This window comes from Peromyscus maniculatus, chromosome 5 (assembly GCF_049852395.1).
Source record: "Peromyscus maniculatus bairdii isolate BWxNUB_F1_BW_parent chromosome 5, HU_Pman_BW_mat_3.1, whole genome shotgun sequence".
Classification (NCBI taxonomy): Eukaryota; Metazoa; Chordata; class Mammalia; order Rodentia; family Cricetidae; genus Peromyscus; species Peromyscus maniculatus.
Genome location: NC_134856.1, coordinates 51863276 through 51890753, shown reverse-complemented (window position 1 = coordinate 51890753; position 27478 = coordinate 51863276). Strand labels below are relative to the sequence as shown.

Here is a 27478-nt window from a genome sequence, read left to right as displayed (position 1 = left end):
AGAAAGAAGGAAGGAAGGAAGGAGAGAGAGAGAAGGAGGGAGGGAGGGAGGGAGGGAGGGAGGGAGGAAGGAAGGAAGGAAGGAAGGAAGGAAGGAAGGAAGGAAGGAAGGAAGGAAGGAAGGAAGGAAGGAAGGAAGGAGGAAAAATATATGGGCTTGGGATGTAGCTACATGATAGAGGAACTGACTAGCCTACATGAGGCCCAGGGTTGAATCTCTGGTATCATAACATACATAAATAAATTAATTAGTTTCATGTCTGCAACCTTCTTCTGTCTTGTATTTTGAGAATAACAACTAAGATTTCAAAATAATATTTAAAGAAAATGTAAACTAGACTCACATCTCAAGGGAGCAGCAGAGGAGGTCTCCAGCAGAGAGAGCTGCCCAGGGAAATCCTGGTAATTGTGTAAATCAGCTCTCCAAGAAAGAAATGCTTCTGCTTGTGTGCCTGCCCATTTCCATGGTGTAAATACTATCATTGTGACTGATTTCAAGCTACTGATGTGAAAACACTGAACACTGGTTTGGAGAGAGATGTGTATAGTTGGGTCTAAACAAGCTTCTCCGACAGAACTAGATATGTAGGTACTTATTAAATCTGAACTGTCTGGGCAATTTTTTGGAAGGTCTTTAAGTAGGAACCACAGGGCTGCCTGCTACCTCACAGTGAGATCCTGTAATAGAATACTGGATTACACTAATATGAGTTTAAAACAGCCTGGAAAACCCATCTACTAATGGGGAAAACGAGATACCACAATCTGGCTTTATAGTCAGAGAAATGCCATGAATTCTCGATTCGTGACTGCATGTTATTTAAATATTGCTTTTGATGTATTACCCAGAGTCCTAGCTCAAATGATCAGAGATAATCCTGCCTTCTGACATAATTAGGGAGCTGCTGCTGTACTAAGCTGGAGGATAATCAATTTGACCTTGAAAGTTTGTCTATAGTTAGAGACAGCCAGGCTAGCCTCCTCCATCTATAGACTGTGCTCCAAGGTCCTGCCCACACTAACAGAGAGGCTACAGACTAGTGACCCCCCAGGCCCCCCAGGGCCACAATATCTGCTGGATGGTCTTCCTTTTGTAAGCCACCTGATAATATTTAAACATCAAGAGTTTCCCTTTAAGCGATAGAAATTTAGACAGCACCGAGGTTAGAATTAAAGATGGCAACAGTCCCCATGTGACCCACGATGGACAGAGCTCCATCATCAAGTGACCATGGTCCATGTAAAGAGCCATTTGCTTTTGTGTGCGACCCCAGTTTGCCTAAGTTCTACATAAAAGTGAATTGAGGTGTGCATCTGTGAGTCTGCATAGATTTTTCTTGCACCCAGGTCTCTCCATCCACTTATATCCTGTCCCGGCTTCTGTGGGTATCTGAGTCTTCACTGTTGTCTCTGAATAATCCTAGGGTAAGCATGTTCACTGAGGACTGGGGAGATGGTGCCATCATTAAGGCACTTGCCTTGCGTGTGCGCGCACACACACACACACACACACACACACACACACACACACACACACCAAGGCCAGGTGTGTTAACACACACTTGTAAACTCCAGCCCTGGGGAGGGAGAGGCAGGCAGATCCCTGGAGTTCACTGGCCAGTCAGTTTAGCCTACTTGGTGAGCTCCAGGCCAGGGAGAGACACTGCCTCAACAGCAAGGTGCACAGCACCTGAAGGACACTAGCTGTGGTTGTTCCGTGTCCTCCACAAACGTGTAGCTGTGCACACTCACACCAGAGTCTCCCTTTGATGGGATGCTGAGAAACTTCTCGTGTTACAGTAAGACCACACCCACCCTCTACCCAAGCCTCCTTTGTCCATATTGACTTTCTTCTAGCTCCTGGGAATCCTGTGTCTGCCAGCTGTGATAATCAAGTTACTTTTTCACAGCCTCAAGTTCTTCCTGTTTAACCCATGTGTTCAAGGGCACAGGTATGTTAAAGTGATGAAGGCAGCCCTGAGTTCATGCTCATGTCTTGTTCTCCACCCTCCTAAGCCCATCGCTCACTAAGACCAAACAAACAAGGGATGGATGGATACAAGGCACTAAGTCACGAACCTTCCTGCTATCAAGCCTGCAATCCCGTCTCTTCCCCGACAAGCAAACTTCCGGCAGGTTCTGAGCTAACAGAATTAAAAAGGTCTGAGCTGGAATAGTTTACAAAGAACTTTTGAAAATTATTATTATCATGTCTGCTTCCCTCCAGAAGTTCAATTACCTGAAATTTCATGAGTCAGTCCTTTGGATATTTCCAAACGGAGCTAGACTCACACACTATTTCAAAGCTTCAGCTAATCCTACCGCTTTCAAAGTAAGTCTGATTCTTCGTAGGGGAAAATAGCATATCTTCCCCCATAGTAAAAGCTGGAGGAGAAGGGCTCATCTTCAAAAATTACACAGTGAAAAATACATTAACAAGCACAGCCTTCCCACTAGAATCTCCCTAGGAAGCTGAAAGTCAGTTTGACAGACTTTTTCAAGGGCAAAGACGGTCTGTCTATCAGAGAGGGACACACCATGATAGCCACTTTATCTGTTGAGTGGCCTGCAAGGCCATCACCATAGATGAGGTTCTAAGGCTGGAATGACAGCTTTGGGACTGAACAGGGGAGGAGGAAGGACAGAGTCCTAGGGTAGACAGTGATCTGGAGAGCCTAGGCTCTCCATGTTTTATCATCAGAAGTACAATCTCTCAGAAATCCTGTCAGTGTTGGGTACCCCAAGCCCCAGCAGGGTATTCAAACGCTCTCCAACAGAGCTGGGGAGAGGAGTTGGATACAAGAACTAGCAACAGTAACAATGTGGTCAAGGTCATGGCCAAAGGGTAGGGGAGACAGCACTTTGGCACTGGGCACAGTCACCACACCTGAGCCTAAAGGGCTAAAAGAGGAGCATGTTCCAGACTCATCAGAAAGTATCACAAGGAAAAAGGAACTGACCCCCTACTGCACCCCAGGGGGAGGGCAGCATCCTACAGAACCATACTGTCTTCTGTCTTCTGAACCCCTTGTTCTAATCCCCCATTAGCAGAATCACGGACTGTAAAATCACAGCCCACAGCCCACATCTGGCTTACTGTCTCTTTCTGTAAATACAGCTTCATTGGCACAAAGAGTGACTTGATTTGTCTACTGTCTACATTCACTTCCACACTAGTAGAATCCAGTAGCTGAGACAGAGGTTGCATGGCCTGCAGAACCATCAGTGTTGGCTGTCTAGCCCTTTAATAAGCATCTACAGTGTAGTTAAACTAAAGTCACTGGTATCCAGAGGTCCCAGGACCTCCACACCGACAGCTAAACTAACCACGCCCTTGCTGGCGATGCTAAGCATAGAGTCCAAAAACTAGTAGGTGAACCTAGGCCAAAAGCTGAAAACAAAATCCTCTCTAATCCCCCTGCTGCCAACCAGACCACAAGTGTCTCTGCAGCCTCTGTGAAAGAGCCATTTCTGAATTAGCCTCATACAAAGAAAAGGCAGCTGTGGAAAGATACAGGATGAAGCTGGGAAAGCCACTTAGCACTTTTCATATTATCTGGTGAATTTTCTGTAAGTTCAGTATTACCTGAATATGCTTTTCAACAACTAAAGAAAATTGACTAGTAAACAAGAAGTACATAAGGTCCTTTTCTGACCTCCATGGGTACACACACACACACACACACACACACACACACACACACACACACGCGCGCGGGCATACACGGGCATACACACACATACATACACATGCAAATAGGCACATGTGCATACACACACAAATGAAAACAAAAATTCTTTCCTTAAAGGATAATTCAGAGAACGTTGAGTCTGTGAGAAAATTAGATCCGGGTGACAGGGATCGGACGTCACATGAGCTTTATCAGTGAAGAGGAGGAGGGCACAGCCATGTATTATAGGCAGAGGCTTTGCTGCAGGGACACGTGGATTGACAGGACTAGAGCAGGGCACTTGGAAGTCAGCACTGCAGGAAATACTCAGGGCCAGGCGAGGGATATCTGTGGCACATGTTGAATCTGAGCAGGAAGGACCTAACCTAACCAATAGGAGCCAACATCCTGAAAGGCCTGCCCGCAAGCTTGAGCCTGCTCTGACATCTGGTAGCTGAGACTTGTATGGTTCCCTCCACCATAGGCACTGAGAGTAGCTCACTGTACCTGAAGCACCCATAGGCAACATGGGCTCTGCTAAACACATATCCAGGAAAGATGTCTACACGTTGACTCCCCAGTAAAAACCCTGGACACTGAGTCTCTAGTGAATTTCATGGTGGAGCTTCCGTGCGTGCTGGGGCAAGTACACCCATCCTATATGAGTCTCCTAGAGAGGACCCTGGGAACTTGTTACTGGTTCCTTCTGAATGCTATGTTGGACACCTTTGTGCTGGGCTAGTTTTGTTATATACAAACGTCACTGCAATGAATCTTAGACATGAGCCCAACTGAGTCCTCCTAGGGAATCACAGGACCTGGGCGTGGTCTTACAGATTCCTGATTTGATGATAGATCCCCATTTCCTTACTTCCTTGCCAGGGGAAGTTGTGTTGTGTGGACTTTTCCATATCACCTTCCTAGGCCATCTCTGCAGACCCCCTCCCCACCCTCACCACTGCTGCTTTACACACAAGGGGCTAGGGATTCAGAGGCTCCTGCTTCCCACTCAAGGTCACCCAGCTCTCCTGATTGACAGCCCAGGTGACCTATCACTCTCCTGCACCTCTTCCTCCAGGTTCACCCACAGTGCTCATATTGCTTGCAAGAAACTCAGGGGTGTTTCTGTTAATTTGCTTGATCCCCATCTGATCCATCCCCTATTTTTAAGACTGTAATCCATTTTATCATGAGATGTTTCAGCAAAGCTCCTCTAGGCTCCGCCTCTTAATCTTGATAGTGAATTTGAGCCACTATTAGAAGAAAGACAATGAAGACTCCTCAATAAGATTCATCAAGGGTGATAAATGCCCCTTTAAAGGGACTGCATATCCATTCACTGAATAACTCTGTTCTAAAAATGAAAGTCACACCTGGGGAACTGAAGGGATGGTTATGAAAATGCAAATGGGAATGTAGTTATTGGCTGAGCTGAATTCTGCTCATCCTGCCACAAAGAAGGATGAGGAGAAAGGACCCTCCTAAGGCAAGCCGGGGATATCACAGAATGCAGGGACTGGCACTAGCTGCCTTATAATGATGGGTGCTGTCTGCATTCAGAGGCAGCAGACTATCCCAGATGATGTGACTTCTATTACCCCGAATGTATTTGTATTCTTTTGAAAATAAAGATCTCTTTCAGCTTGGCCTTCTTTCTCATTAATATTTCTCAAAGTGGGCTGCATTCAATGCTCTGGTCTGTGAGATAATTTTAGGTGGTATCCTCAAAAGCATTTCTTTTAAATTCATGGTTGTGCCTTATTTTAATGCTTGCCTCCTATTTATAGCAAGTGATATTGACTTTCTATTTATGCTGATAGAAAACTTCCTCTCCAGATATAGTTGCACAGCATCATAATCTGACTTAAATAGGAGCTTGTAAAGACTAAAGAGGAAGCAATTGTAGTTTTCAAAAGCATATACAAGAATGAAATTGGAGAAACTGTGGTGATATTGTGTTCCCCAAAGTATTGTGCACCCTAATAAACTTATCTGGGGTCAGAAAACAGAACAGCCACTAGATATAGAGGCCAGAAAATGGTGGCACACACCCCTTTAATCCTATCACTTGGGAGGCAGAGATCCATCCGGATCTCTGTGAGTTTAAAGCCACACTGGAAACAGCCAGGCATGGTGACTCACGCCTTTAATCCCAGGAAGTGATGGCAGGAAGCAGAAAGGTATATAAGGCGTGAGGACCAGGAACTAGAGCTGGTTAAGCTTTTAGGCTTTTGAGTAACAGTTCAGCTGAGATCCATTCTGGATGAGGACTGAGAGGCTTCCAATCTGAGGAAACAGGATCAGCTGAAGCACTGGCAAAGTGAGGTAGGTGTGGCTTGTTCTGCTTCTCTGATCTTCCAGCATTCACCCCAATACCTGGCTCTGGATTTGTTTTTATTAGTAAGACCTGTTAAGATTCGTGCTATAAGAAACCCTGACTGAATAGCTTCTCTGGGAAGGTTTGCACACAGGCAAGTCCATCCAGACTTGAAGACAGATTCAGCGGGAATCCCAACGAAGTGTAGTCTAACTGAATTTTGGATCCTAGAATTCACCTTCCATAGTCCCTGGAAGGTTGTGATGATGTTGACTGTCAACTTGACAGGATTGAGAATGTCTTAGAGACAAATTTCTGGTCATGCCCGTGAGGGATTTTCCTTATTATGTTAATTAAGGTGTGTGCTGGCACTCTAGAGGGTTCCAAACTGCATCAAAAGGAGAGAGCTGGCTGAGTGTGGACATTCATCTCTGCTTCCTGACTATGGACGCCACATGAGCAGCTGTCTCACTTTCCTGCCGCCATGACGGACTGTACCCTCAACCTGTGAGCCTTCCTTCCTTCCTCAAGTTGTTTGGTTAGGTATTTTATCTCAACAATGAGAAAAGTAACCTTTACAGATGTTGTTGGAAATGTTGATCATTGGACTCAGAGACAAAGGACTTGAAAGTCCTCAGACTCTACCATGTGACACAATTCACCTATGATCAGTCATCCATGCCATAAGTTCCTGCAGGAGAGGCATCTTTCAAAAACAAAGCCCATACCTCACTCTAGTCACAAAGGGCAAAAGCCTTTCAACCATTTTACTGAAGACACATGACACATGCTGGGAGCTAATTATGGGAAAGTTGAGGCCCTAGGCTACTGCAGCAAATGATGTTTTCCTCTACAAGGAGTCTTAAGGGCCCAGAGATGTGATCTCCTGGGGTGTCTGTAGAGAAGACTTCCTAGGGAGACCAAGACATGTATTCATTTTATTGTCATAGACTGATGGCACTAATGAAACCCCACGCAGGAATTAAAAGCCCTCAATGTGTGGCATGCTTATCATAACAGGGTGGGTTCCAGCCCCCTCCTGTATGTGAGCAGAGACCTTGAGCCTGCAGAAAATTCCATCTGAGGCCAGGAGTGAGGAACAGAGGCCTGCTGGTGGATAGAGGCATCTTTAGCCATGTAGGAAGCTAGGGCTGTACACATCAATGGCCACGTGCAAGCTTAATATACAGCAGCAGAAATGACAGCCAAGGGTAAGACCAGCAGGGGAGCCCTCTTCATCTCTGCAGTCATGAGTAACAGTGCAGGGTTCATGTTCCTAGGAAGCACATCAAGCTAAAAGTGAGGGTGGCGACCTTATCTGTTGGCTTTGAATGAAATCCCTACATCTAAATTTGGTGCAACAGTGAGTTTAAGTCCAGGTGTGGCATGACCTTGAAAAGATGAAACGGGATTTATGTAGAGCTCTTTCTTTGTGAATATTCAAAGGAGCATGAATCGCTCAAAATTCTACATAGCTGCTGCCACCCAGCACAGTGGCCTGCAGCCACGTGTGTGTGTAACACTGCAGAGGTAATGAGTCCTACCTGATGGTGCTGGGAGGCGCGGAATGCACACTGGAACCCAAAGCGTTAGCACATACATATCTCAAGACACTTCATCTCTATCTTTTAGTTGTTAATTTTTATTTGCATGCATCTCTGTGTGTGTATGTATGCCATGTGTATGTAGATTCCTAAAGAGGCCAAAAGAGGGAGTCAGGGGTCCTTGAGCTGGACCTACAGACATTTGCAAGCCACCTAACATGGGTGCTAGGAACTATACTCCAGTCCTCTGCAAGAGCAGCAAGTGCTCTTAACCGCAGGGCCATCTGTGTCCCCAGCCCCATTCTTAACTCTTATATTGACAGTATGTTAAAACCACATAACGTTTTGGAGACACTGTTACAATTAACATCACCTGTTCCCTTTTATATCTTTTAATGTGACTATCAGACTAGTTTAAATGACACATAGAGCTTCGGTTAACTCAGAAAGGGATCCACAGACATCTTCTTAAAGGACCACATAGACTATGTGTTAGGGTTTGCAGAATAATGGGGGGAAATGTTGGCAAATTTTTAGCCCCATTTCAAGAAGTACTTGAAATGCAACCAGCAACCATTTAAAGACATAAACCCATTCATAGCTTGCATGCTGGACACAGCAAGCGGCCAACAGGATCTGGGCTATGGATCAGCTTGCAGGCCCTGCTACAGAGCAGAACATTGCTCAAATCATTCAATGGAGACAGAAGTATTGTTTCCGTAGAGCCAACTGGATGAAGACATTTTTTCTTTTGTTTATGTTTTGAGACAGCATTTTATATAGCCCAGACCAGCCTCAGAGTCACTATGTAGCCAAGGATGGCCTTGAACCTTTCCTATTATTGCCTCTGCCCAGCCTGGGGTGCTGGAATTATAGGCATGTGCCATCATGGCCAGGTGTATGGAGGTGGGGGTGGGGGATAGAACCCGATTCTCCATTCATGCTGGTGAGTACTCCATCTGCTGAGCAACATCCCAGCCCCTATGGGAGGAGACTTTTCTCAGGTACGTGACAATCAGAGAAAACAGACTCGGACCCAGAGCTGGTCAGCTGATCGGGGCTAGGTGGGACTAGTGCCAGCTGCTAAGCTCACATTCCTAACCACCTCTTAGCTCCTCTTCCTTTAGGACCACATGACTACAGCAGGGATCCCTGGCACCACACTTGGCCTCAGTTGGTTCCTGGCCAAATGGAGAAGGAGAAGAAATACACAAGAGTCTTGAATGGAGCTCAGGTGATTTTAAGATTCATTTCTTGCTTCTCCTGTTGTCAAAATGACGAAGGAGTAGGTGTAGCTTGGCTGTCTGATGCAGGCCTCTGCTCTGCATGCACAAGGCCCTGGCTTTTAAATTCATACAAAAGATGTGTTCAGCCTACAGGATGAGAAGAAACAGGTCTCCAAGGGCCCAACAACAATCGTTGGACTTGGTCTAGCAAGAGTTAATCTTCTAATTGGGAGACTGATTAACAAAGGAAATATAGTGCATATCCTGTCTTTTGAAATCGGGCAAGCTGGCTAACACGGAGCTGAGAAAATTATTATTTATTAAAAATGAGATAGTCATGGGCCAGTGACTAATCCTGATTGGGTTCAGAAACAATTCCCCACCCACGAAGCAAGTAATACATTTTTCCCAGAAAGGTGTTTTGTTAAATACAAAATGCCAATCCCATTATTATGCGTCCCCTAGGGGTTCCCATGTAGGATCTTTTCACATTCTAATCTTATCAACTCAGAAGAGCCCTCCATGGCTAGTGCCCATTCTCTCTCTGGCATAGCTGCTACATGGTGGACTTGTAGAGTTGTGAGATTTCTTCCCAGGCCTGGCTAGGGGGTTCCTGAGGCTTCTATGGGTTGGCTTGGAGACATATGTCATGGAGTAGATGCCAGTTAACATCAGGCTCTTCTGCAGACACAGATGAGAACAGAGAAGGACAGAGAGGAACTGTTCATCTCCAGTGATTATAAAATCTGCATAAATGGCCTGAGTGTCTTCTACAGGGTCAGAAGAAATGCACTGGGAACACATTCCCCAAACAAGCAATGTGCTAGCATCAAGTCCATAGAGATGAGAAGAACACAGGCAGAGACCACTGGCTTCTTTGATTGATCTTAGACTTTGTTGCCCAGCAAACTTCCCATTGAATTTTTATTCTAACTACCACTGACTTATCTACACATCTGCTGCAGAGGCAGCTTCTTTTCCAGACCTGAAGTTTGGTGCATGCATGAAAAGGACAATGTTGAGGGTTTTGCAGTGGTACTGTGCACATTAAAGACACCCCACCACCACCACCGCCCCCGCCGCCCCCACTGATGAGCACGGTGCATGGGAAGCGTGTCATGTAACTATCCATATTTTGACATTTATCAAGCAGGGGAAGCTTCCAGACTAGAAACTGGTCTCTAATATCAGTTCTCCCACTGACTAGCATCTGAGATTGTTTCCACAATAAACTCATCCACTTTAGGAATAAAACGTTAAGAGTGGCGATTTTGTGACGGATCTTGGTAATCCGTTGCTGATATTCTATGACGTTTCCTAGTCCAACAGCAGCATCTTTCCCAACACAGCCTCCCCGGCATCTGCTGCCACATAATTGGAGTTGTCTGAATTCAAATCTGCCTGTCATCCATGCTGCAGTCAGGTTCGTATAGGACTGCAATGGCTGGTGCCTGGTAGATGCTGCAGAGACTCATTTTCTCTCTATCCATTTATTTCAGAATGTACAGTTATTTGTATAATGTCAGCAGATGCAGATGTATGAGCTACTGTGATATGGAAATGACACAGAGACAATTTCAGGATTGTTACTGTGTTGTGTCTTGTCTTGTTTTCTTTGTGGAAGGAATACTTAAAGAGAGAATAAGGTGTATTTTTCACGGTGGGTCTTGCACACGATTCATAATGTAATTATAACTGTGGATGGTGTGCAGCCTTCCCAGCTACAAGTACATTTAATAGACTACATTTTCTGCTTATTTTTTTACAATCATGTTGACAGGCATTGAGAAGGGAAAGGAAGAAGGAGAGGAAATAGATGAAAACTACTACACTTCGGTGGTCACAGATATCTGCTTTCTCTAAGTGGATATTGCCATGCGTTCATTAGAGTGGGAAAGGAAGCTCCAGCCATTGAAATATTTATTTTTGAACTGTTTTCAGGCTCATAATTAATGGCTAATATTCTGTCATTTATATAGAATTAAAATAAACAGTGGTTTAATGAGATTTCACTAGGCCACTTGCAAGCACTCAATCAAATCTTATTTTCAGTATGTGAAAAATGTCTCCTTGACTCTTAATGCACTTAGGGTCAATGGTACCATCTTCATACATAAAAGATTCCAGTCTGCTTTAAAAGGAGAGGTAATTATAAGATGAGGGTCACAGAGAAGGTCTAGGATTTGTGTAACTTCTATTCTAATTAATTTATCATATGTGAGATTTTGCTTTGGCTTCCAAGTGTTGATCTTTTATAGCTATTACATTCCACGTGATAATGAGTTTTATCCCTTGGAAAGGTCATCCCTGATATAATTTCACCGTTAACTGTGGGAGCCCACGAGCATAGATGTTCCTGTATGTGCTCACATCTTGAAAAGTCATTCCACAGTCCTGAGTCTTCTTTGTCCTTTGATGCTATATAACAAAACAAAACAAGACACCAGAGGACTGGAGTGTTTGAACAAAAGGTGATAACTTCAATTCATCATCAGGAAGGTCGCCTTTGCAGTGGTAGCCCAATGGTGTCATGCTGATCAGCGGGAATGTTTCTATCTGAGAATGTGTGTTGTTTTTTTTTCCTCCTTCTGTTTTCTAAATGGAAAAACCTGAATGCTATTGCTGCTATGTCTAATATTTACTGCAGGATTGTCTTTGCTCCAGACAGTGTGGTCCTCAGCCACAGTCCTTGTCTTAGCACCCCCCACCTCCCAAATTATCAGAAGACCTTTGTGTTCTGGGTCACTTTGATTCCTTCTGATACTTCTCACTCCTTGAAAGACTTTGTTCTTCCAGGAAAACTGCACTTACTCTTAATTACACCATCTTCCAGGATCTCCCTACCTTAACTAACTCAACGACAAAAGAAGAAAAAGTAGGAGGAGAAAGAGAAAGAGGAGGAGCAGGAAGAAGAGGAGGAGGAGGTAGAGGAAGAGGAAGAGAGAAAAACTCCAAAGACATATAATTGTCAAATGGAAGCCTCTTATATTAACCACAAAGCTAAGTTGGTAGAATTCTATCTCCAAGAAACAATGTCGATGAATGTGTGATTTCAGTTGCTATTTCTGAAATGTTGAAACTTTGCACATCCCAAGCCTTGACTGCAAAGAAGCCCCTGGAGTGTACATGCCAATGATCACCTGGGATCCTGGTCACATGCAGCCTCCCATTCTGACTCTGTGAGTGTGGGCTGGGGCCTGAGCATCTGTTTTTCTGACATGTTCTCAGATTCACAGACCAGAGGTTGAGAAGCAGAGCCCTGAATGTTGATGGAGAGCAAATAGAAACCAGGTCACAAGACAGGGTCCCACTTCCATTCCCAGGAAGATTTGCTAAGCATCTTCTCTAAGCCCTGCCCATGGCAGCACTAAGATACCTTCTTCTGAAAGGAAATGAGCAGACCATTGTTACTGATGCTAGCTCCTTCCACATCTTATCACCAGAAAGGTCTGAATTTCAGAGAAGTCAAACTATCACACTGAGTGAGCTTGTTTCCATAGATACCCCCATGTGTGTGGAACACAGTTTAAATGGGCCTTTCTCTGTGTTTGGAATGATTCACTGATTCATTCAACAAATGTATCAAATACAAGAATATGTTGCTCAAAGAAACAGACACACCCCTGCCTTCATAGAGAGCCAAGGTATGGAGAGACTGGGCAGCTGTGAACATAAATACATGTGTAACAAAACATGAGGAAGATGAGGTCATATTCTTCCATCTCTTAACTCTTCCCTTTACCACTTATAAGCAAACAAATAAAATATACACTCTTTTTGTTTTTTATATGTTCAAAAATGTCCAGTGCTCAGCCTTTAAATGGGGTATCTATATCATACCCCTTCTCACAAGGCTCAGGGACTGTCATGGAAGAAGGAACAGAAAGATCATAAGAGCCAGGCGGTGGTGCACGCCTTTAATCCCAGCACTCGGGAGGCAGAGCCAGGCAGATCTCTGTGAGTTCGAGGCCAGCCTGGGCTACCAAGTGAGTTCCAGGAAAGGCTCAAAGCTACACAGAGAAACCCTGTCTCAAAAAAACCAAAAAAAAAAAAAAGAAAAAAAAAAAAGATCATAAGAGCCAGAGGTCAAAGAAGCCTGGGGTAAAAGAGTATCCACTATTCATGACATGACTTCTACACTCCCAAACTTACAGCAGCTGTAGGAACCTGCTTATAAACTATGCAAAACCCACCCAGTCAAAGTTCTACCATCAGCGAGAGGGGCCCATGAACTTCCGCCCACAACCAAAGAGCGATGGACAGCTGACGGCTACTGAGAGATACAAAACCTCTTTCCTTTATTGGTGTTGTCCCTGGTCGGTCAGCTATGTTCCAGGATGGCCTCACACCCATGAGCATACAGGCAGCCAGCACCAATTGGACTCAATGAGTGATAAGGAAAACAGAAGAGAACAAGAAGTCAGGATGAGGTAGAGATGGGTGTAGGAGAAATTAGGGGGAGCAGTGGAGGGGGTGAATATTACAAAAATAAATGCTATGCATATATGATATTCTTAAGGAATTAATAAAGTTTATTTAATTTTTAAGATTTAAAATGGATAAAAACAAGAAATGCCTGTTTATCGGGCCTGATATCATGTGCAAAGATATCTTATGCAAAGAACACAGCTAGCTACTCTTGAGGACCACAAAGGATGTCAGGAGAAAAAAAATAATAACTTCTGGTGGACATGATCAGCATACAAGACTTAACCCCATGAGGCCTTTCATGGACCTTAGCATGGTGCCATCAGGAGCTGAAATTCAAATAAATGCCTTGGAAAATAAATGAATAAAGTTGTGAACAAACTGTGTCCCCTTGGTATTCAAATCAGAAAATGATGCAGCTGGGCAGCCTTGACTCTGAACTTTACAAGCAAATAGAGTAAGGTAGGGTCTCAGCCCTGCCACCATTGAGCTCATAGCAACCCCTTCCTTCCTTGGAGGCAGAGTGGGGTGGGGTGGGGTGGGGTGGGGTGGGGTGGGGTGACCATAACATTTTCCTTGCCCTAAGGCCTGGCAAAGGGTGTCGATCAGTAAATAAATGCCCATTAGTGTTGACCTCATCCTCATTGTGACTGTCCTCATGGTTACTATGGAATAGTGTCTGATGGGGCTCTCAAAAGTGGTGAGGCATTTTGACACATGGAGGATGATGAGAAAGATTCTGCAGAGGAAACAAGTCTCTGAGAATCCGATTATTGCTCACACATTCAATAAATATGCCACTGGTTATTTGTGCTTGCCAGGGAATTAGGTGGGGATTAATTAATATTTATAATGTATTTTGATATCCATGTTGTATCTAGTGAGCAATTAGTTCTGTAACACAAAGCCAAATCCTTTTACAAACCAAACAATGTAAGACAAACCCAATACAGCTATATAAGAAAGCATGGAATTTCATTAACTCATCTTGCAGGAAAGATGAATCCAGTTGGGTCCTCCCCAGACCTCTCAATAATTCTTGTTGAGTTTTTCTCCAGATTCTGACTGTTTTTTCCCATCCTATCCTGTGAAGCCCCAGATCAAATCATTTTCTCTTAAGCAAATGTGGTAACAGAAATGGAGTAAAAGTCAATAGTATTCTGGCTCTTCCAACCGGGGAAATTTGAAGAGCATAGAGTATAGGGATTGTTTAATACAGAAAATCCAGCCCCCCCCCCATCCCAGTCTAGTGGGGTAAAGGTTCTATGCTCCCTTAATCTATAGCCATACTAGGAAGAGAAAGTGTGGTGGTGGTGGGGTATATAAAGAGAGTTAACTGGACCTATGCAGGGGGTTCAAATGGATTCTAGGAAGGAACCTTCTCCCCTTCCTGTCTGTTTTTCATAGACCATTCTGATTTCTGGATTTTGTTCTGCTATACATCATAAATCCCATGGCTTATCTATGCCTATCATTGCAGCCTCAAGAGGCCCACCCAGTCTCCAGAGCAGAAGGTGGTTCTGCTCCCTGTAGCTTTACCTGGAAGCAGGTACACATGGAGAGGGAGGTGTGGGGCAGCTTTCTCTCTTACCTCTGCCCTTTCTCCTTGTGTGAAACTATAGAAGTGATTTTGTGATGGGAATGTGCCTTGTGCTAATGGAAGTCTTTGTAACAAAACACAATGAGCCTAAATCCCAGGACATACCTGTCTGGAGAATGCATTATCCTCACCCTCTTCCAATGTGTCTCCATCTGCCAGAACTAAGATGCTCCTCCAGTGCAGAGCATTCGGTGATGAGAAGAGGGCCAATAAGGTAGTTGATCACTCTATTTTCATCTTGCCTTACAAGGTAGAGTGCTTGTTTTCCATCAGGATGTAGATCTACCCACACACCATTTGATCATCCTATGTCATCCAATCTCACCAGAATTTTTCCTTGCCATCATTCTCTTCAAAAAGCCCAACCAATATATGGCCTGTTCACATAAATACTGCTTCAATGCGGAGGATCTTTCAGAATCAGTGTTCAGATAACACCCTCCCCAGAGACTCCTAGAAACAGTGGTAACTCTCAGTGCCAATGATAAAAGAGATGAGAGCTTGTTCAGAGGGAAGTTGGCACACCGCTGTGCCTACAGCTCTCCTCTGCTGCACTGCATGCTTCTACAAAGGGCAGGACCTAGTCGTCTACCACTCTAGCCTGCGAAGTCCATGACTCACTCTATTGCCATAGTGACATTCACCATGAAGCCCTTGTCCATCACTTGTGGACAGACCTTGATCAGCACCATGAACCATTCTACTCACTCTTCGGGTTGTCCAGCACCTTACTCAAGAGTCTGAAAGACTACAGCTATTGATGGTGGAGAGACGACTCAATGGGTAAGTGCTCGACATACAAGCCTGAGGACCTGAGTTTGGATCTCTAGAGATCTCTAGAGGCATGGTGTAGCTGGTAATCAGGAGACAGGTGGCTGTCCAGGTTTGATGGCCAATGAGCCAGGATGAATCAGCAAGGTATGAGTTTAGTGAGAGACTTTGTCTCAAAAACTATGGTGGAGCCCAGTAAAGGAACACACACACACACACACACACACACACACACACACACACACACACACACACACAGAGAGAGAGAGAGAGAGAGAGAGAGAGAGAGAGAGAGAGAGAGAGAGAGAGAGAGAAACAGCTCCTGTATACAAAGCCCTCTTATATTGAAACAATGCATTCTGACCTTTAACACTAAAGACAGACAAAACCTCTCAGAACGGGGTTACTCTGGCTGGAAAATTACAAATCTAAACTTTTTTCCAGCCCCTCCCAAAGTTTAATATCCATATTTTACTAAATTAGCATTACATTTTTTTTTTAAAGGAAGAAATGAGTTTCGGCAGAACAAGGCTGAGGCTGTGATGCCTCAGTGAGCTGTGGACCAAATGTGGTCATGGATAGAAATAACTTCCACATTATCACCAGATAGAGGGTGATCAGAACATGCTCGGGGCTTGGTGATTGCTTCAAAAGCCAGCCATGTGGCGTTTTTCTGTAATTAGCTCCACTGTGCACCCTCTCTCCCTTCCCTAAGTCTCCTGGGAGTCAGCTACCTCAGCTCCTTCAGCTGCTGAAACACCAAAAGCCATCTCACTCTTCCCCAGGTCAGTGTCTGGGAATGCCACGAGTTCATCACTGCCTACATCATCAGCCATACCTGTCAAACTCTCGCCAGCAAATCCACCAAGCTACTTACGAATCAGCCCAGCCAAGGGAATCAACTGCTATGTTCTGTAGTATACAGGCGCTTCCACTGTGCAAAGCAATTGGAAATGACTGGAGTGTTCTTTCTTACCACCTGGCATAAGTGCTCTGGTCTGGAGCAACTGGGGCTTTATTCCCATGACAACTAAAGAAAATTAACTTTTTGAAAGGACCTTTTATATACACAGATAGAATACACCTACCTGTTTCAAAAAGGACAGGTTCTGCTCCTGCTCATGTGCAAATTCAAACAATTTAAAATTACAGAAAATGCTTAAAATTTTTATCTTCTCTTTCAGTAGGGGATTGAATTTGAGATTGCATGTAGAGAAATCAAAACCACATGACCATTTTATATCCCCGTCACCATTCATTACTAAAATCGGCGTTTTGACTTGTACAATTTAAGCCTCTGGCAACGCAGGAGGCTCTGTGCTCCTAAAATAGTCTGGCTGCATGTAAAAGCGGCCATCTGATTTCAGGTTTGCATTTGACTCTTTGTGGCTATTTATAGCAAAGTAATTCAGAAGCCGAATCACTTTTCCCTTAGCAGACAATGCATCTCAAAAATATTTGTTAAAATTGGGTAGATTTGAGAGAAATAGGCCAAAGCTAACTGAGTCCTCACCAGTGAGTACATTCAATATTGAATCAAGAACTCTTTCCAGCTAATGAGAAATTTCTCTTTCATTTTGGTTTTTGTGAACAGCAAAAGGGGGAAAACATTGTAGAGGTGCCACCCAAAACTAAAAATATCACTGCTATGCAGCCCAGCTATCGCCTGCCCTCAAATATACAAAAGGAATCTAAGCCCCCCAGACACTTGCCCTCACAGCTGGAGCTGCTGTGGCACTGTTCACAATGACCAAGGGACATCACCTGCCTGAGTGTCCATCAACAGACGATGGGATGGAAAACCATGGTGCATGCGCACAATGCAGTTGGGCAGTCTACTCAACCACAGAAAGAAGGAAATTCTGCCGTTTGCTGGGAAACGGTTTGCTCATATATGGTCCCAAGACTTTGCATAGACATAGAAATATATGGGGGGAGGAGATCATCAGGAATGGGTGGAGAGTGAAAACAAGGAGGGCTTAGGAATAAATACAGTCAAAGCATGTGATATGCATGGATGTAAATATCTGTATAGAACCCATCACTACGCATGGTGAGCACACACCAATTTAAAAGGAAGCCCTCATTTAAAAATGCCCCCTGGAATTTTCTTGGTGAGGTTAGGTTGTAACAACAGTCTTGGAGGGTGTCCAAACAGCAGGATGTCCCTCGTTGCTCTGGAAAGCTAAGGCAAAACATACCTGTGATTTCTGATGATTTTCTTATTTACTACAAACATGAATGGAAAGCTCTTTGGGAAAAGTGAAGTCTTTTAATTATATTGTTATTATTACGGTGTTGAAAAACTTTCAGCATTTGAATTTTCAAAGAAACATGGGATTGTTTCTTTTGGGACAGATCGTGGAATACAGAACCATCTACAAAAAGCCGGACACAGGGCACGTGAGTGAGAAAGCTTCCAGATGACGGTGTCTACTGTCCTAAATGAGACCCACTGTGCTGAGCCCAGGCAACCAATTCCTAGACTGTGAGAGACAATAACAGGGGCTGGGGAAATGGCTGCTGGTGGAATGCTGTGCCTAGCATACTCAAGCCCTGGGCTCGATCCCCAAGACTGCATAAACTGGGTTTGGTGGTACATACCCATCTTCCTGGCACTGGGAAGACAGAAGCAGAGGACTGGGAGTTTTGGAGCATTTGTTGTTGTAAATACTGCTGTAAGGAATCCCTGGCTGCACATGTGTACATGACCTCTTGATGGTGGCTAACGTCACTTTTTCCTGATGGGCAAGGCTAATGCCTTCGGGAGATCAGATGAGTGAATTCATTCATGGTATAGAAGCAGTGCCTGCACATAGTAGGCACTCCACCCACACAAGCTCTGACTCTGTGGATGCAGTGAAGGCATTGGGAGGCACTGTTCTCTTGCTGTACCTTTACACGGCTCATCTCTGACGTGAGGCCTTTGATAGTCCTTCTTCCTGAAATGCCCTCCTCCCATTTGCCTCCATGTCCCTTCTAAACCCTGCATTTCACTAGAGATCTATATAAACACATCTTTTTTGTTGGTTTTCTGTTTTTGTTTTTTGAGACAGTGTCTCACTCTGGTAATCCAAACTGGCCTTGAACTTTGAACTCAGAATGATTGGTCTTGTTGTATAATGGTTAGTACTCTGGACTCTAAACTTGGGGCAATTCTCCTACCTCAGTCTCCCAAATGCTAGGACTACAGGTGTGTCAGCACTCAGTGTAAGCGCTTCTTTGTAAGGAAGCCTTCCCTGGCCATTGACCTCCACACAGGCTCTGGGTCTTTTAACTCCAAGTCATAGACCACTGTGCTCCTCTGCTCAGGTTCTTGTTCACATTTGCATGTGAGACAGCCCCAAGTGCTTCACACAGTGGGGGTCTCCTTGCAGTCTGGGCAGCCAGCTCCCAGATAGTCTGGCTATTGTAAGGCCAGCATCACACTCATGCTTGGCTGTCCATGAGCCAATCCCCCAAAAAGCAGTGAGAAAAGGCAGGCAGGGAGATCACCTAGAATCAGCCTTGCTGGGCCAAATGGGGCTCCCCCAGGCCAGACTCAGAGGCTGTACAGGTCGATTCAAGCCTGGGAATCCCAGTCACCTCCCTCAAGCTGCCCCCTCATTAGTATAAATTTTCAGAACCATCTTATGCCAATATCATAAAGATAATTTCCTCTTGGAAAGGACACTGACTCATTTGCTTTAAACAGTCACTAATGTTTCAAAGTGTCCCCCAGAATCTCATGTCAATGATCCCATAGGGAATTTGAAAGTAAAACCAGAAAAAAATATAACGATGTGGGGAAAATGTCAGATGAGAACCGTAAATGTTTTACAGACCTTCAGCTAATGCTGTTGCTGTCAAAGTTCAAGAATTAAATAGTCATCAGTGCCCTACCTTCCTCAGGTGCCCATCCCCTCCTGACAGTGGTGCCGGTGATGACTGCTTCAGATGTAACTGATGGCTTTATTAGTGAGGAGACCGTGATCTCAAAGTCACAAGGCTCACTGACAACGGGAGAGGCAGGTCCCACTGGCTGGCAGCAAAGGACCCCACCAGATGCAGGGGAAAGTGTCTTCGTATGTGCAAGGGTAACCTATATGAGTGCAGTTTAACATGGGTGCCCTGGTCCAAAAATAACACAAATCCTTTATGTTCAGGGTCACATCCAGTAAGTGCAGAGCACACATGTATCATTCTCATCAGATCCTAGTCCCTAGGGTGGATAACTACTGAGTCTGACGTGATGTCTTGAGTTTCTCAGGGAGGGGTCCTGTCTGTCTCCTTTGCTTCTGTATTACCAGTGCTTATCAAAGATCTGCTGCATTGCAGAGGAACAAGAAATGCTTGTTGAGCAGGGGAGATAGCCCAGTAGGTAAAGTATGTGCCTTGCAAGTGTGAGGACCCGAGTTCAATCACCGGGATCCATGTTTTTAAAAAATCACTGTGTCCCTGGGCACTTGTCATGCCAGTACTGGGTGGCAGAGACAGAAGCGTCCCTGGAGCTCACTGGCTGGCCAGCATAGCCTAATGGGAACATCTTAGGCCAATGAAAACCCCTGTCTCAAAAAACCACGTGCACAGCTCCTGAGGAATGACACCCAAGGTTGACTGATCTCTGCCCCCACCCCCATATATACATACATATGCACGGCTACCTGCACACACATGGACTCCTACATGAACGTTCACCCACATGATTAAAATAGACACCTGTTGGATAAATTGTATGCATGAGTAAATGGTTAACTCTGTAGCCTGGGACCCAAGCAGAGCAAAGGCATGCCTACTGCTGATCTTGCCCTGACACTAAATGGCTATAATGAGACCTTAAGGAAATTGCTTTAGTTCTCTGTGCCTCAGTTTCATTATCTATAAAATGGGCATATAGCACACACTCATCTCCCAGGGTTATGTGGAATAAATATGGCAGTACTCACACAGTGCTTAGGAAAATGCTTGATGCATGCGAAGGGACACATTAGCTCCCCCATAACAGTGCCATGGTGACAGATGAGCACCTATACTGAGTACCCAACACATACTGGACTCTGTGCTCAGAGCTTTACATGCACCATTGACTCCATCAAACCCTTAACCCCCCACCCCCAACTTCTCAGCACAGCAGATACTTTTGTCCCTGCTTTAAAGATGAGGGAGCTGAGTGGCAAGGACCAGAAAGTGATGCTCTCTCCCAGAGAGAAGGATCCACTCCCAGCCTCCTGATGGCCTCATACCTTCTTTCTAAGTCAGCTTCTGCAGCTCCAGAAACATTCACCATACTGTGTCAACACCAGTGAGTGTGTTCCCACAGGACCCATCACTCACTCCAGCCCCACCCCCCAGCTGCTTTTGCAGTTCCACTCACCCCTCCCAAAAGACCATGTTTGTGTTATTGGGTAGCCAGGTCAGTTCTACCAGCTTGGAGATGTAGGAAACTATGGGTGGTTGGTGAATATTGAGGAAAATAAAGAGGGAGAGAATGAGGCAGTCAGGGAGGGAGGGAGGAAGGGAGAGAGGAAGGGAAAAGAGAAGGAAGAGAGAAAATGGAGGGAAGAAAAAGGAACAGGAGCAAGAAGAGAAGGGAGAAGTGGGGAAGGAGAGAGGAAGAGAAATGAATATAGACAGGAAGGGAGAAGAGAGGGGAAGAATGAAGAAAGGGAGGAGGGAGGGTAGAAAGCTCCCCCTTCCTTCTGTGCTCTCTGATCTCTGTTGAGCAGCATGCCCTGGGTAGCTGCCATCATTCATTTAGGCATCACGATAGCCCGTCAGCCATCAGTGAAACACAGCTTGGCTAGAGGAGGTGAGGGAGACCAAAGAACGAGCACAGAATGCTAGGTTAGAGGGCAGGGGGAAGGCACATGAAGGAGGCTTGAAGAGGAGGAACCTGAAGATCTCTTCAGACTTGGCTTGTTAATTCACTGGCGCCTCAGCTAATTTGGGGACCTGCATTTGAGGCTAGAATCTCTGTCCACCCGCTCCCTAGTCAGGGGCCATAAAGGTTCAATGGGTCTTTTCTCCTCTTCTACTTGGAAAGTTACTTGAAATCTGCCTTCATGCTTAGCAGGATATAATATGCTATCCAATTAATTTAGATCGATGAATTGATTGGTTTTTGTAATTACAGGATTACTCACCTAGCAATGAGGAGATCACTTTGAGCAATAAAGCACACTAGACAATGAAAACAACCCAGTCTGTTTCGAACCTCCCCCTTCTCCCCCCAAGCTCGAACTTGTATTGCTTAGTACTAAATAAAAGCAACAGTGCAGGGACAGTTCAGCCCAGGGTCGGAAGCATCCTCCAGGGCACCTCATGGCAAAGTGGGGGCCTGTGACTACCAGCTCTCAGAAAGTGCCGGGCAGAGGGCGGGCTCTGCAGCTGACAATGCTGTAGAAAGCACTCTTCACTGTGCCTTCAGCCCCATTTTCTTGCTCACTGGAAGTCCTGACACCAAAGGGCAGGACCTGGTGTTTGCATGCAAATGTATAAATACGCAAATGGAGCAGTAGAGAGGGCCATTCCCAGACACTGGCCCGAGATCATTTGCACACCTGCTAAGAGGTGCCGGTGGCCAGGGGTGGTGTGGCCCCACTGTCTTTTTTTTTTCATACAATGCCTCATTCCTGCAGTTGTTGAGATAAATAGGTGTTGATCCTTTGAGCTCCTCCTCCAAAAGGCAACCATGGGCTACCTTGTAAGGATACTCATGCCATTATTGGGATGCTTAAAATCCCTAGTCCTAGTCCCTAGGAAGATGGCTTAACACTTGCTAAGTACTTGCTGGGCACACGTGTTCAAATCCAGCACCCACGTAAAAAGCTGGGGGCGTCAGCTCCTGTCCTTAATCCCAGCACTGAGATACAGACAGGATGATCCCTGGGACTCACTGGACGGCCAGTGTAGCCCGGCAGTGAGCTCCAGTCCAGGTTCAGTGGGAGACTGTTTCTAAAACAAAGTGGAGAACAATAGAGGTAGACACCTAACATCACACACACACACACACACACACACACACACACACACACACACACACAGAGTCTGTTCTATAAAACTCCAGCTCCTCCAGCTGCTGCGAATGCCATGTCCTCTTCTGCACTCTCTATGAAATTTCACTTCCCCCTTGAGGAACTCAGAGCCCTTCAGTCTGACCACTAATGCAAGCGGCCTGTCTGGGAGGATCTCCGAGTCTAGATGTACATTGAGTCCATTTGTGTTGCTGTGTTTCTGCTTTTCTGTTAGCATCATCATAGTTACATCATCTGTAACCGTGATGAACCAGGGTAGGGTGAATTATCTTGTCTCTGAATGTCAGCTTTGGGATTTACCAGCCATGTGACTTCTGGCAAGAAGTGTCAACTTCCAGAGCCTCTCATAACTGGCATGTGTAACAGGAAATGTAAGATGGCCATGCATACACAGAGGTGTTGCAGCAGGAAAAGGCAGACTTCTGTGAAGGAAGTGGCAAATTCTGGCTTTCTAAGACACATACATTCATATACACAGTCATATACATGCATACATCTACGGATAAACACACACATACATTGTACATAGTCATTTGTGGGTACGTGTGCATGCAAATAGAGTTTATAAGTCTCCATATTCATATGTGCATATCTATGACTTTACATATAAATGTTTATGGAGGCACATACACAAATAGTATGCAAAGCTAGATATTCATATGTATGAATCTGTGACTTTATAAATGTTTATGTGAGCATATATGTTTATATATGCATGCATTTATAATTATAGGTGTACGCACACACACAAAAACATGAATATGCCTGTATATCGACACATGTGCTCCCATGCATTATGTATAACTATATGCATGACCAATATGTGTACACACATTCCTTTAACTGTAAATATGTGTCTACATGTGGGTATGAATATTCCACTGCTCTTTTATTCATCACCCCTTAATCCTTAGAGGCAGCTAGAGCCCAGAGTGTAGATTTGCTTGGGCTATGTGTTCAGAGTCAATGGATTTAGCAGAAATACGTTCCTGAAGAGAGTGAACAGGCTGAGCTGAAAAGAGCTGCTTGTCAGTGTGCTAATCCAAGATGGGTGGACCCAGAGGGCCATGGAAAGCAGAGCTGGGTCATACTGAGTAAAAGGAATCTGTGCAGAGTCATGGTTGGATAAGGGAAGGGGCTCTTGCTGCAGACTTGAAGAGAAACACAGAGGCAAGGCACTGCAGAACTTAGCTGTGTTCTGGCCAGCACGCTCGATTGACCTTCGCTCTCCCAAAGATCTGTCTTAGCCATCTCGTCTGCCCTCTGGGGGCTGCCCTTGCCCCTGGTCATTAGGCTGTGTTTTGTGCCCATGCCTGGTTTGCTTAGCCAGTGTCTACTCTGCCCAAAGCTCATCACTTCGACTTTGCAGGCAGTCATGAGAGCAGAGACTACTGGATGTCCTCCTTCAGATCCTGCAGATAGGACAGGCATTGAGCTAAAGGGAAGGAGCCAATCTTGATAAGAGCGACCCTAAGAAATCTGAATTCTAATAAATGGGCTTCAGAGATGGACATGGCTTTCCTGACTTTAATATCCACGCTTCACCTTCGTCTGTGCACTCTCACTTCATGAGGATACCTGTGGGCTTCCTAACACAGCAGGCACCTTCCATCTTCTTCTGTGGGGAGGGATGGTCAGCCCTGACTGCATCCTTCTCATTCAAGACCTAACTCACAGGTCTGTTCCCTAGCAGGATTGTCCCTACGCTCCTCCCGTGAAGTTACACTCTCCCCAAGGGGAGTACCTCTTTCTTTCTTCTAACAGTCTTCACCATATTCATTTATAGACACAGCCCATGCCCTCCCCTTAATCAGAGCCAGCCTGTTAGAGGCACAGGGCCCCCAGCTCAGGCTTCCCAGCTTCCATTGAGGGACATACACTTTGCAACACATTTCTTCATAATCTGAAACAAAACCCAGCAGTGGGTTTTATCAGTCCTCCACACGTGTCTTGCATTCAGAGAAAATGGGGAAAAAATACCCACTACCAACAACAACATCATTTTCCTTTCCCCCAGCAGTATTCTGTGGTGTTAAACTGCATATAATTAAATTAAAAGCATCCATGAACTATGTGGAATATAATGGTTTGAACAAACCTCGAATTATTGTAATTAAAGCTTGTGGAGACCTCACAGTGTAATGAGTGGTCAACAAATCATACGCAGCAAAGTGACAATGTGTTATTAGGGATGCTAGTTCACAGCAGGAGACCCAGAGGGGATACTTGGGATTGGAAAGGAAAAGAGACTACAAATGGACGATTATCCCGAAATATTTGGGTGAAGAATCTCCAACTATCACTGGTCCCCAATGACTCCTTCTTGAGACTGGTGGGCTATAATGATGTGACTCATTTCTGCAACCAGAGTTAACACATCAATTAAGTACGTTCCAAGATCCAGCTATTGCTCTGAACACTTGATGCACACTTTCTAGCTTGCTTGCCCATCACAACCTTTCTCAGAAGTACATGTGAAGAAACAGAGGCATACAGGTCAATAGGTACTTGGGGACACCTGGAGAACAATGTATATGAGAAGGGGCATTGCATCTCCTTGCTTCCATTGGATGAGCTATTTCAGCCACTTTTGTATGTTCAGAATCTAGAATCCCTGTCCTTCAGGGTTTGTGTGGAGGCCTTGTGGCATGGACATAGTTGCTTTGATCACCGGCTGTTGGAGACCCAGGAGAACTTCTTCCTCTCTTCCCTCCTTCAGGCTCAGGAGGGATGAAATTCTGTTTCTCTAACTCCGAAGCTATCCAGCAGCCTGCCAAGAATTAACTCATGAAAATCAAAGATGTGCCTCCCACCAAGGGAATGTCAAGGCATTTGGGATGATCTGTGTGAGGAACTAGGGCCTTTTAGGCTACAAAGCAAGATTCCCAAAGTGGCAGAGCTGGTGGCCATGACTCAACCCCAGCATGAGCTTGGTTTTACCAGGAAGCAGAAACCAAAAAGCATTTCTCAGAAGCCCTGAAGGGCTAGCTGAACGCTCCTAACCACAGCTGTCAGCACTTGAACACTTCTGGCCACAATGGCAGCCTCCCACCCTTTGTCTGAGCTGTGCCCCATCTACCCCTATATAACCGAATAAGCTTTTGCAGCTGGTTGCTGTTCTCTACTGTCCAAAGCAGCCAGACAGTTATCTCTTTATTAAAACTGTTCTTTCTATCCATGAACTGTGCTTTGTGGTTTCTTGTTGGGCCTGCTTTACGGGATCCAAGACCAAAAGTGAGAGCCTAGAGCGGAGATGAAGTCTATGTGTCTGTCCTATCCCAGCACCACAGTCAGGCACTCAGCTTGCCCACTCACCTGCTGCAGGCTCCTGAGGCGAGCACCTTAGAGCTGGGCACACACCATTGTCAGAGCGGGTGCTCAGACATATCAGATGGATTTGTCTCTGCAATCATTCTAGGAAGTAGGGGAGATCATCCTGACATCTCTCAGAGAGGGCAAGAGACTGGGGTTAGGTTGTCCCATAGCCAATCGGAACTGCTGTCTGAAATCTGTGCTAGCTGGACTTCCAAAAGTGTTTTCCACAACATGGTGAAGATGCTGAAGGCTTGCAAGGAGGCGGCAGAAGCTCAGGAGCTGGGCTGCAATGCTTTCCTTGGGAATACTTTATAAATTAGGTCTCTCAGGCTCCAAGGGAATGGAGAAGAGAGATGCCAAGGCTGGTGCGGCAGCCTGGTGTCAGCATATCCAACGCAGCAGAGTGAGCGGCCAGGGGCAGCTCCCAGGAGTGGACGCCTTTTTTGAAGCCTTTTATCTTAACCCCAGGTAGTTTGGAGCACTATCTACACGGAAGCACTTTCTGCCCATAAAAAGAGCTGCCAGCTAATACCACTCTGAGCCTTTGATGCAGAAAAGCCCACATCGGTCAATAAGGCTTTAGTCTCTGGGTCTTGAGAGGCAGGCAGCTCTCAGCAGGATAGAGGGGTCACAAACAGGGCTCAGCAGCCCTGGGGATACCATGCCTCTGATCCCCAAACCAGCTACATCCCAGAGTCCTATCCTAAAGGCAGCATCTTTATGTGTTGACCACTCAGAAGCCTTGGCTCAAATATTTTCTGCCTGGAGAATGACTCCTAGTCCCAATTTCCAAACCTGCTCAGAGAGCATCCATAAAACACTTCCATTTCCAGCCTGCTTCAGAACACATTTCACTGCAGGCCCTGTGGGTATAAGAAGCTCTTCAAGATTATAAAAGCCCCTGAAGTTCCACCATGTGTTTCTGGGACAAAAAGACATGGCTGCTGAGTCGTTGCAACAATGCAAGATCTGAGCAGATATGGTGTCTTGGAAGCCACAGAGGACTCTTGTCTAAGAGGAAGATGGTAAGCAGCATCATTTAAAGGTGGCTGCATCTTGCCTGTATACATTCACTCCTTCAGTTCCCCAGAAGAAAACCTTAGCCTTCCCTCCCCCCACATCCCCACTGTGCTCTGAAGTCCACCGTCATCTTCCCAGGGACTTCACTAATGCCGTGTCTACAATGTATCTCTGCCCCCCATGTCTCAGGCAGAGCCTTCTTACACACAAGCTCCAGTACTTCAAGGAAGGAGTGTTGAGCAACAAATTTCTCTGAGGTTAAAGCCTTCCATCCCAAAGGGAAACATCTTAAGGCAAAGGATGTAAATGGACTGGATATTTTAGGACCTGATGTTTACAAGGAGGTAAAACAAGAGGATGTTCTGAGGAGATGTAAAACACCCCAGGCTGCAGGAAAGCACATTGCCATGGGAAGCAAACAACTCAGAATAGCTTCAGAAAGTCCCTGAAACTGACCAGATTCATTAGGCCCCTCCTTTGCCAAGATTCTTTAAGCAGTAAAGCCTGCTGAGAAGACAGACAAGGTGAGGTACCTGAGAGAAAAAGAACTGCCTGGAAGAGGCTCAGATCAACC

The 27478-nt window shown here is 45.3% G+C and overlaps 1 protein-coding gene across 2 annotated transcripts in view; it reads right to left on the bottom strand.

Annotated features, from left to right (window-relative positions):
• The window catches only part of Cdh13 (cadherin 13), a 1016171-nt gene that overhangs the window by 811081 nt on the left and 177612 nt on the right, over nt 1-27478 (bottom strand). Inside the window, exon 1 of one of the 2 annotated variants that reach the window (XM_076572196.1) lies at nt 16645-16830. The exons of the other annotated variant lie outside the window; for it this stretch is intronic. Within the exon in view, the coding sequence (XP_076428311.1) occupies nt 16645-16815 (171 nt within the window). The 5' untranslated portion in view covers nt 16816-16830. Of the gene's footprint in view, nt 1-16644; nt 16831-27478 lie in introns of those variants that run through there. 2 annotated transcript variants of the gene reach the window in all.